General features: G+C 35.1%; 1 protein-coding gene across 5 annotated transcripts in view; it reads right to left on the reverse strand.

The window, feature by feature from the left end:
• Positions 1 to 3,394: 3,394 nt before the first annotated feature.
• Positions 3,395 to 12,323, reverse strand: part of MDFIC (MyoD family inhibitor domain containing) — a 53,268-nt gene continuing 44,339 nt past the window's right edge. For 4 of the 5 annotated variants that reach the window (XM_032688160.1, XM_032688161.1, XM_032688162.1 and 1 more), the window contains exon 5: positions 3,395 to 6,998. In XM_032688160.1, the coding sequence (XP_032544051.1) occupies positions 6,751 to 6,998 (248 nt within the window). In that variant the 3' untranslated portion in view covers positions 3,395 to 6,750. The remainder of the gene's footprint in view (positions 6,999 to 12,323) is intronic. The other variant, XR_004357126.1, reaches the window with a different exon arrangement.

Consider the following 12,323-nt stretch of genomic DNA (forward strand, 5'->3'; position numbering starts at 1 on the left):
GTGACACTACTTGAACTAGTTTTGTGCTTACCCCACTGAAAATTCTACTCATATTATTTTTAATGTCAAGCTACAAGTCAAATTTCAAGATGATGGATTTGTTCTTTTTTAAGCATTGAATTTGAATAAAAGAAGGCTTTAATTCTGTTATGCATTGCATACCTTTAACTAATCTGTAGTTCTGATTCTCACCATTGCTTCATTTTTTCAGTGATTGGAATTTAATTTTATTCATTAATTTGTGAATAATTAGATAGAAAATAATGCCTTCAGCAGCTAAATTACTTCTGGATTGCTGCTTAATGTATTTTAACCAGAATATGTGTTACAGTTAGGCTGACATAATAGTTTACTAAAATGTAATTGTGTAAATATGTCTAATTATTCTTTCTGAAGAAACAAGACTGAATATAAAATTTCAGTCATGGATACCTTAATTTTCTTAAACTTAACTCCATGAAAGCCTGGTAGTTGCAAAGCAGATTACTGATACAGAGAGAGCAGTGGTCAACAGAAGTGAGTCCCTTGCACCACATTTCCCTTTATCCTTCACATGCTACTTCTAATGACCTTGAAGTTACTGTAGATTTTAAATCGCTGCTGTTAGTCTACATTAAATATGTAAGCAAGGTGTCTCCTCCTCACATGAAGAAACAGACAAATGGAGTTGCATTTCCTAGGGAGGAAAGCAAACCCATGTTTTTTAATACATTTATTCTTCCCTGTTTCTTCTTAATAGTCCTCAGTAACTGAAAGTAGCACAGAATGTAAAAACTAGCATATATACATATCTGTTACTGTAAAATATATTAATTTGAAATTAATGTACTTGTCTTATTCTTGTGAGCAGAACTATTTTGAATATTGCCAATCTGCAAGACTCTGCAGAATCCAACTCAACAGAACTTTTGGTTCTTTATTTGAGCAAGACAGAATCAATACATTTTGATTTCCATATGTTTAAACATAAACAACTATTGAGCTACAGTTACTTAGATGAAGTCCAGAGTTCCAAAGACATAATTTTTACAAGTCTGTTTGACTAGAAGTTGCATATAGCAGTGAATGTAAAAAAGATGAAGAAATAACTTACAATGTAACATGTATTGTGGTATTGTCCTAGACCTCCACAAGGAAGGCCCTTTCTGTTCTCTTTGAACAACAAAGATTTAAAAGACAAACAAAGCCAAATATACCACCTTGTGATAAAGCTAAAGAAACTAAGGTAGACACTGTGGATTTGGTGCCTAAAAAAGCAGGATTGTAATGCGAAACATACACAAGTTAGAGTACAGACCATTCACAGTGTGGTCACTTCATGCAACTTGGAGATGAGACAAATTGCTGAATTCTACATCACTGATTGAAGAGGGATTGTGTAGTGCTTGGGCACCAATCACATACCCTACTGAGATGATATAAAGAGCCTCAATTAAGGTGGAGTATTTTGTCAGTTAAAATATCACATGCATATCAGAATAAAAATTAATAAGATAGTATTAAAGGTATAAAGGTATTACACAATCTTTCATCTAACATCCCATTTTTATGAATACTGGATGGCTATGTACTAACAAATGCTATAACATGCATACATAAAAGAAGAAAACAGGATTGTATGCAGTGCACTGGAACAGGTTGCCCAGTGAAGTTGTGAATGTTCCATTCCTGGAAGTGTTCAAGGCCAGGTTGGATGGCAAGTTGAAGGCGTCCCTGCTCACAGCAGAAGGGTTGGAACTAGATGATGCTTAAAGTCCCTTCCAACTCAAGCCATTCTATGAATCTGTCATTAAAAACCATATAGAGATTAAGATGACCTAATGAAACTCTTGCAGAATGATGATTCGGAGAAAGCTCTCTCTTTCCAACTATAGTAAAAGTAGCTCATCATACTAAAGATTTCTAAAGAAGAGAAGAGCGATCTTTTTATGCCATGAAACCATGGGTAAATAGCATAAGCGTTTTGTACAAGCAACCAACTTCACATTCAAGTGTATTGAGCACACTCAACAAGTGCATCATGGAAGTGAGGGCACAGTATTATTTTTATCAAACTTCTTTCAATACCCTGACACTGAAATTGAGTTAAGGTCCCCCTGCTCTCTTTGGGAGTGCTGAGAACTGGCAGAAGGGTTAGAAGGTAGAGGAAAAAGTACGATTAATGCCTGTAGGATTCTAGAGCTACTAGTGTCACCATCAACACTATATGGAGTCTTCCAACACACGGTGTATGCACTTAAATAAAGACAGAGAGAACAACAGAGAAAAGACACCAGGGAGATATTTCTCTAAGGTTTAGCTTAATTTTGGGGCCAAGAGTAAGATTTCAGATGTATGATTCATTTGATGATATATATGTTGCCTTCCAGAAAGTTACAAGAGTGCAGACAATAGGAGATTTATCTGGAGATACATCGATGCAATTGGCATTGTTCTCCAAGAACATACATCAAATATTGCAACCATTAAGACAATTTAAAAAAAAAACTAAATATGTGAAGAGCTCAGAAAAGTTTATCATTTAGAATATTATAAATACAGTGATTCATCAAAGTCAACAAACAGTTCTTAACCTGAGTATTATGGCTGAAATAGAGTAATTAGTCAATCAAAAAGCTCCTGAATGATCCTGATCCTTCTTCACAACAGCCGTTTTTTTCTAGAAATAGAACACCTGTAATAATTCTCAAATGATGCTATTTGTCTATGTTTTTATTACTTCTCTTAATAAAACAATTATTTTCGCAAATGGTCTCAACGGCAAGACTTCATGATACACACTCCAGCATAATTTCTGCCAGTTTTATCATCTTTCCTCTGCAATACCCAGAGAAGCAATTTTTTTAGACCCTCCAAGGGCCCACATATACACAGACATGGTAGAATTTTCAATAAACTTAAAATAGACATAGAAAAATTAGTGTAAAAGACTATAGACATGCAGTTTCTGCAGTTTTAAAGTAACATAAGCATGTTCACACAGCTTAGGACAACATGAAAAAAATCTTTGGTTAAATCACAGTTGGAAGTCTACTCCATCTGTGTTTAAACTAACTGATTTTAAAAACATACCTTAATTTAAAATAGTGGTACTGTGTGCAAGCCTTTGTTTCCCAGGCCACATGGACAATTAGACCATAGTATGTCTTTTGCAATACTGTGAACCGACTACACCCTTGATTCAGCTTGTTTTTAGAACCTGAGTTGGCTTAGCTCCACCTGTAAGACAACTTGTGTACACTGGTTCACCCTCTGTGTAAATCACTCAAAGACCAACATAACACCTTCAGGAAGCGTCATAACGGAAGAAAAACCACAAATAGACATGAAATTATATGAAAGTAATGTTCAGAGGAGTAACAATGCAAGATTAGAAGAAAAAGATGTCCCAAAGTTTCAAAATAAAGATCTTTATTTCAAAATAGTGTTTGTAAGTAGAACATCCAGTTGATATAAAATACAAACAGCAAGTTTTTCAAATGGGCCGGTTTGCAGAACTATATACTGAAACACTGTACAAGTTAGAAAAACTATTATAAAATAGACAATTAAGTTCTGATATTTTAATTTTATTTAAACTCTATTTTCACATTTGACTCCTAATTCTGCTTGTTTTAATTACACAAGGTGCTTACAAGATTGTTTATAGAGTGAAAACTACAAAACAGAATTTAAGAATATAAATACAGAAAGGAATTCCTTAAACTACATGCTAATATTCTCTGCTACAAAGATACATTTTCCAAAAGTGCTAATATCTCTATGACAAACAGTAGCAGATTGCATTTAAATGTCAAACAAAACACACAATTTTTTATTTTTTTCAATTGTCTGTAATACTTTGATACTTCTAATCACTATGAGGTTTAATAACACTATTTTCACTTCCTAGTATTTCACAAATGAAGTGGGGAAAGACATGTCTGCATGTGTGCATCCATGCGCGTGACAGAGTATGAACACATATGCATATATGCACGAACCAAGTTTTTGTAATTATTATTTGTATTTTAACAGTAATGGAAGTGAATGCTTAAAAAAAAATACATTTCCCAGGTTTTCATAATTTTGACAAATCAAGAACCCTTATGAGTTCCTATAAGTAGAAACAAGGGTTTGTACAGGCCAAACTGTATAGATAACTTTTACACAGGACTCCCTAGATTGGTATTTTCTCTCTTTTTTTTTTTAAACCATATCATCCTGTGGTAAAAGTAACGTTTAGTAAGATTTAGTATTTTAAAAGCATCATATACAAATGTGCAGTTTTCCAAGCACAAAACTGGAACTGCTCCAGCAGGCATGGATATTGGGGTAGGACAAGAGACTGGAAGACCAGTTTCCTGTCCCCAAAGGCACATTCAGACAAGAAACAGCCATAATTCACCTCTCTGCGACCAGAAGGACATGAGGAAAGACAGTTCATGGTGCTGGTTAGCCCCAGAGAACGTCCCACCATGACGGTGTCAACTACAGACCTACGATGGACAAAGCACTGTCTTGACTTTTCCCAAGGTGCATTGAGTCCCAGTGCTTACTGTGATGCCCCCAATTTCCCCAGAGGCATTATGTCTTACAAAGGTAAAACGGCTCCAGGCAATGCCACTCAGCCAAGGCACCTCTTCCCCCCTCCCAGTGTGGTTCAGACTTTTAGGAGTCATAATTGAGCCCCATAGGTCAGATTCTGAGCACTGGGAATTTATCAGTTTAACTATGTGATTCCTTATTAGCCTGCCTATTACCATAATATTTTTTTGCTCTCTAACTGGAGCTAAACCAATGGAAAATTCTGACATGAATGGAAATGCGCGTAGTTGATGCCAAGCAGATCAGAATCTGGCCCAATATATGGGAAAAAAAACATAATAAGAAATAATCCTTGTAGTAACCATAAAAAACAGAGTAGGACACCCTCTGCAGGTGAATCCACATTGCATCAGAATACACCACAATATTGTATATGTTAAGGCAAAATGTAACACTTCCCAGCTCCCCAGTATAGCTGAGGATTTGGTTATGTTACCTTCAGTGATAACTTGCAGTAGTAGGCACTACTAGACAGTGTTCACAAGAAGAAGCTTTGGTTAATATCAGACAATTTGTTGATTTAGCTTCACACTCCTGTGATCTTTAGCTTGTCACATTTGCATAAACTGAATTCACTATACAATAAAGAGACATTTATGGTCAATTCACTCAACACATATATGCTATTGGCTATTGATGATTCTTGTAACAAGGCCTAAATTTATGAGATCTAGCAATCTACAAATGGAAATTCTGAAGTGTGGATAGGAAAGTTTAAGTATGTGAGATCAAGATGTGTAGGTGGTTTACACAGAAAAGTTCACGAGCTACAGACATGGAGGGAAGAAACTAGTAGGTGGTAAAGAAAATGGGTATCTTGATTACCTAAATCTGGGAATGTGATAAACTTTTTTTATGTGCTGAAAAAAATTCATTTCACAATTACAATTACAAAGAGAGGTATTTCTCGGAAAACCCTGATGGTATAATAGCAAAAAGGTTGTCCAACAGATTCTAACTGTATTTTTCAAACATTTTAAATCTCAGTCCTTTTACTTTCAAAGGCTATCATACATTTTTAAAATGTCCTTTTTTATACAGTTATTTTAAAATAACACTTAAAATGTATTTGAGAATAAATATTTTTTCACTTGCTTTTTGCATTCAATGACAGAATTCCTTAGTCAAGTGAGTTTTAATTTGGTCTTTACATTTGGTTTAAACTCTGCTACCCTCTGTGGATCTTTCTCATACAGTGAAGAAATAAATACTAACTTTTGTGACACTGGTTCTAAGGCCACAAACACTGACTGGGTCACTTAATGCACAAGTTGAGATTCTTGAGTTAACTTCTAATAATTTCCCCCTTACAACCAAATTTTGAAAATTTGTTAGTCTATTAGTTTGTTACTCTAAGGATATATGTCATGTCTAGACAGATTTCAAAAGTCTCTTTCTAAAAAGAAGCATTTCAAGTAATAATAGTACTGAAGTAAAAAATAAGTTCTCTATTCTGTCTTGATTGATAACAAAGAAATCCTGGTACTCTTCTAGTCCTTCACAAAACTTACACTTGACTACAGTTTTTTTGATAGTATCAATATTGACAATGCAAAATACCAGGAATCTCTCTCTCAAACCAGTGAGATATTAAAAACAAAAGAAATATTGCTTACTTGACCACTCTAGCAAAACCAACAGCAGATTTCTGATGCTGGCTTTTGAATTAAGCTTAAAATAATAGAGCAAAGTTGCTTTCAACCCAAAGAGATAGAAATAAAGATGTTTTGATTTTCAGAAAGTCTGTAAAGGCACGTTATGCATGGAGGCATTTGAGTGTTTAAACACTAAAGTAGGTAAAGGCAAATACTTAAGGCTTTGCTCTGCAGTCTGTTCTCTGACCAAAACCTATCACTCAATTCAAATGGTAATTTTGCCTTCATACAGCCTGTGGTATCAGGCCTATAATTTGGTTTCAACAAAGTCTTCCATTTGCAAAGACAAAAGGAAGCTGGAATGTAGCTTTAGTTTCACATACAAAACTATACAACCTGTGTTAGAATACAGATTTGAGGATTGTTTTTTAAAAAAACATTTATATAAAGGGAATTAGCAGTGCAATACCAGTTGGTTGTGTGAAAATCTTACCTTGTCTTTCTTTAAATGCTTTTAAAGAAAAGCTCTCCAGTTTTACAGAGAATAAAATAAAAAGGGATAAATATTTCATGATGGGAAGCAGATCCCACAGCATTCCATGCAGATCTCCAAGCAATCTGAAGATTCACAACATGCGTCCATTATGCCACAGTCCATATCACACGGGCAGTTACAGTCATCTCCCATCTCGTCCCCACAGCAACAGCAGCAGGCTTCTGATGTGCAGATGCCACAGGATGCTTGTCCCAGAACTATGTTACAGAGGGTGAAAAATTCACAGAACAAGCAAGCCAGGATACAGTGAACACAGCAATCTTCATATGTAATAGTTCAGTAGCACATCATGAACAAACAAAACAAACAAAAACACAAAAAAAAAAATGGAAAGAAAAAAGAGGAAATAATTAATATGTTATTGTAAATCCAGATATATCACTATGTCAAATAAGTAGCTGAATGAAAATTATTCAGACTAGATATAAACTAACACCACAAAAAATGTTTCCCATCTTTTCAGGACTGGTTTTGGTGCAAGTTTCTTATCACCACTTCCCAAGCACAAAACACCTGCTTAGATAAATTTCTCCAGTCATTTATTATGTAAAATATCTGTATCTATTATCTTCAGTTTTAACTTCTTCTACAAAGTGATTGAAAATAATAAAATTAGAAAAACAGCTAGTGAGGGAAATTACCTAAAATTATTTTCAGCCTCTCCAAGTGCATCTCACCCTTCTAAATCTGTTTTGTTGACTTGGTGATTATGAAGGAAAATAAGAGTTGCCTCAACATTTTTACTTTCTGTATTGTTTTATGCACACCTTAGAAACAGCATAATAGCATGTTATATGCATTTCTTACTTTCAACAGTATGTAAAATATTCAGTCAAAACAGATTTTTCTATTGCTTTTCTATACAAATCTATTGGCAAACCTTTTAATGTACTACTTTAATCTTCCATAGAGTTCATAACTACACCTGAACATCAATATCCAAGTCTTATAAATACTACGAAATTATATGAGATAATTAAGGTGTCCCACAAACCATCTGCAAAAAATACGGCGCTCAAAGAGTAAATATATGGAATAACTTCAAACAATTAATATATCCATGAGACATGACAGGTAAACACAAAGATTGGAACCAAACGTGCAAAAACTTAAAAATAGAAGAAGTGTTCAGGATGGAGAAATACTTCCTTCCTAGCCTCAGCTTTCATTCTTCTTTTTACTGCTTGCAAACCTTGAACTCTTTAGCCACAGACAGGTGAAGATTGGGAAAATGTTCTGGGGAAAATATAATGCACAATCTCACCCTTTCCCTGTCTATCACTGGTATCTTCTGTGAGAGGCTGTTAGGAATGACAGGATATTGAGCCACATGGACAATTGGTCTGACCACCTACAGATGTTATGTTCTATAGAGGTTATGTTCTTACAGTTCACAGGCTGTTACTTCTGTTATAGGGGAAAACTTGCAATTACTTGCAACGGTTGTACTATTCTCAGGCCTTCTAAACAAATTTATAAATGTAAAAAATTATGCAGTAGCTATGACAAGTATCTTGATTGATTCAAAATACCTCTAACATTGCAGAAACTCTGACTGCAGGGTAGTGCAGTGATGACTTTACACAAGAAAGTATGAATACTTCAGCAATGCAGCAACAGAGGCTCAGACCTTACTATACTACTTAGATACAACACTTAGCTTGGATATACTTGTACTGCAAGGTCCTAAGCCTCAACTAGTCACACTCATAATGTACTGATGAACACTTATGCTCAAAAGAGAACTGAAATATCAGAAAAAGCAAGATGGGGAAAAAACCCCCTAACCTTCAAAACTCCCTACTACTGTGCAGGAAGTAAAACTGAGAGGAAACCACAGGTAAGATTAACCGTCACTAAATAAATGACCTTCATAGAAAACACAGAGGATATGTTAAAAAAAACCTGGGGAGTATCAGTTCACTGAAGAGGACCAAAGCCAGACCGATAGCGATTAATCAGCTGGTCGTCATGGAGATGGTGTTAAATTTGTTCAGGTACAATCTCCTTTCAGATTTTCTTTTAATATGAAGGAAAAAGCTAAAGAAGCCAAGAGTTCTATCTAAGAAGCCTTCATATTTGAGGAATTGAGGTTTTACTATTTTGCATCCTTAAAATACAGCTGAAAGAAGCTAATACAACAACAAATGTTTTTCTACAAATGTTTTAGTACACCATAATCAACATTTATGTGTTTTGGTACTGAAAAATAAAACACTCAAACAAATCTTGCCTGCTTCATGCAGCATATGAAAAATTGCAGGAGAAGAAATAAACATTCACAGACATTATACGTACTTGTTGACAGGCAAGAGACAGAGTCCATAGGTTAAACAAAAGGGACTACATTCAGAAAGCACTTTCTGGACCCACAAAAGAACTTTTCCCTCCTAATCTATAAAATCCACCTAATCAAGACTTATAAGAGAGGCTGTGTTGATTCAAATAAAGGTATTTCAAAGGTAAAAGTTATCAAAAATCGTCCAAGACCCGGTGAGAAATTTTGGCCACTAGTGTTATTACGGAAATTCTGTAGAGGATCTCTTTTTCCATCTCTTCTTCGCTGACTAAAACACTAAAAGGATTTTTTTACCCCCTTTTTATTTTTATTTCCTTCTTCCCAGATAGCAAAACTAATTTTCCATTCAGAAAATCTTTATATAACAATTTTACTTAACCTCCACAAACAATTAACATAAAGTAGAGATATCCTTTACTGCTCTCTTTATTCTTGCAATGACTCATTTGTACAATGATCATAAACTTTGATCCACATTTCAAGGACAAATCTGAAATAATCATGCTTTTATGTTCTTCATGTTATTGACTTTTAATAGCTATCCAGGTAGCAATTATTTAACACATGACAAAGCATGCTGTTACCTAGTCCTACCTAACTTGCTGAGTTCAGAATCATGACTCTAAAGGGTTGTAATACAGTTGGATAAAATGGGTGGAAGAATAATTTCTTCCATAAATTACCCCTCTTTCTTAGCTTCTTATCTAGAGAGGCAATTATAAGATAAAAATACAGTCGCAGTGTGTTTTTGTAGTAATAACAAACCTACATGCCACACAAAACATCCTTTTCTAATACTCATATTCCTACAGCAACCTGTCTGTTCCACAGAAAACATTTTACAGCTAAAAAACCACTTCCTTTGACTGCTGTTGCTGGGTGGCATGATCTGTGGAATGCAGCCATGAGGGTGTTATATATATAGCTCGCTCCAAAAGAGATGACCACAAGCTTTTCATTACAATGTTGGAGACTACTACAATATATTTCACTGCTTGCATAAGACACTCCAATAATTTTTTTGTGATTACAAGACCAAGGAGACTATTTTAAATTACACATTATTCCAAATTTAAAAACTTTTTCAACACGTTAAGAATAAAGACTATATTTAACTTCCACTCATTGACTTTACCACATCAAAATCCTAATTTTTTTTTTTTTGCAGATGAGTGAGGAGTGGAACATTTTAATCTAACCAGAATTAAACATCATTTATATATTTGTAAACTGGATTACTTTAATGTCTGACAATGCATTTTTGAGTATATTTTAGTCTTTTCTAATGAAGAAATGATATAGTAGTATCAGTTATGACACTGGTGCTATCTTAAAATTATCTATTTCTTTGGGTTCTTTTTTGTTTGGTTGGTTTTTTTAAGAATTAGAGGTTTTCTCATTCTTCTTTTCCCATTAGATATATTAATGCAATTAAGAATTAGCGGTATGTCTTTATTGAGGACCAAACTCCATCAGCCTTGATGTTCAGGATGCAGTACTGCTGGTTATAAGTTAACTCTCAAGTTTCTTGAGGTTTGAGTTTTCATTAAACTAATTTCTTTCTCTGTGAATGTATTTAAGTGTCATTACACAGGCCAACCATTAATGAAGATAACCTTTTCCTTAGGACTGCCACACTACACCACAGCAGTCTCAAATTTCCATTACTTTTCAATTCTTTATTACACTTTTTTTCTAATTAGTGAAGAAATGCTGCACTACAGATTGTCACTATACAAAAGTGAGGATGTGGGGTGCAAACACTGTATAGAGGTAAACTTTGAAAGGAAAAAAAATACTCTGAACTAGTATATCTACCTCAGTTCCCTTATCAAATGCATTTGATTTCATCAAAGTACAGTATCACATTTGTTGACTATGATCCAAGCTCCCAAAAGCTATGCTAAATGGTATAAATTACAATAGACTTGTTCTGTAGGCAGTGATAGCATACTTTACTAGACCAAGTCACATTTGGGAAAAAAAGATGAGCTTTCAGACACTCAAGCTTATCTTCAATTATTCTTTCATTTTGCCTGGGATGAAAGCTAGACCTGATGCTAAAAGGGTCATCCCATACGGCATTTTTAAAAAGCAAAACAAGTGAAGCTGTTTTTTAGTCTTTTGGCAAATCTCCAAAAGTTACAGATTTGTTATGAAACTTCATCAAAACTGTTAAATATAGCCAAGACAAAGAGAAACACAACCAACACATCCAAGTTTTTGCTGCTTTATATTATACGCATACATTCAGCTACTTTGTGCAGATCTAACCAAAGATTGTATACAGTACATATAACATCTACATTAACAGGCTTATAAATGTTACCACAGACAATATCCAGAGAAGATATAGGCCTAAAATCCCTTCAAACTGTTTACACACTGTTATTCACTTATAACTTACTCCAGTTATAACTGCTACGCTCATTAAAAGAAAAGAAACAATATCAACAATAAAACTATTTTTATGTTTGTCCACGTCTTTAAATATTTGCATGGACATATCACTTTTTATTTCTAAAATCTTTGCATACCTTGGTATCCAATTCCTTTCAAATACTGAAGTAAATATTTTTTTTATTTCAATTTCCCTTTTATCACTTCCTCTTCATTTTTATGAAAAGGTCCGGCTCTAGTTAAGAAACAGGCTTTTAAGAGGCCATCAAAACTATACAATGGACACAAAGGGAGAATTGAAAAAGGTACAGAGAAATGCATGTACAGGCTGATATCTCCTGCTTTTATAATGTTTGACACTAATCTGTCACAAACTGACCCAAAAAGCTTTCATACTAAGCAGGCAGGTCACATATGATAAAAGGTTTTCATGTCTGCAATGGTAAATAAACTCACTCACAGGATGGTCACCTTGGTCAGCTTCTTACTAACTATATTCACCAAGTTCAGACAACTCAAAACAAATCTCCAGGCACTGTGCTGTCTCACAGAGAGAATCAAAAAGGGCAAACCCGCAATCAAAGTGAAGCTGAGGTCTTCAGCGGGGGTTTACTCCGGGCCCCTGCAGAGCCCTGAACAGAAGCCCCAGCAGGTGCTACAGGCATCCCACAGTCTGGCAGTGTGGGGCTGGCAGCGGCAGGGATGAATACACAGCGCCAACGGCTGAGACAACCGACAGCGAGAGCAGCACAGTCAGCCAACAAGAAACCACCCTGGCACAGGTTTCTTAAGAGTGGGCATTGCACAGAGGTGAGGCGTAAAACTACCGAGCAGTGGCACGCAGCCTTCACGCCTCCCACCGATCCTGCAGCATACAGGGCTCATG

The sequence above is a fragment of the Chiroxiphia lanceolata genome, chromosome 5 (assembly GCF_009829145.1).
Source record: "Chiroxiphia lanceolata isolate bChiLan1 chromosome 5, bChiLan1.pri, whole genome shotgun sequence".
NCBI classification, from domain to species: Eukaryota; Metazoa; Chordata; class Aves; order Passeriformes; family Pipridae; genus Chiroxiphia; species Chiroxiphia lanceolata.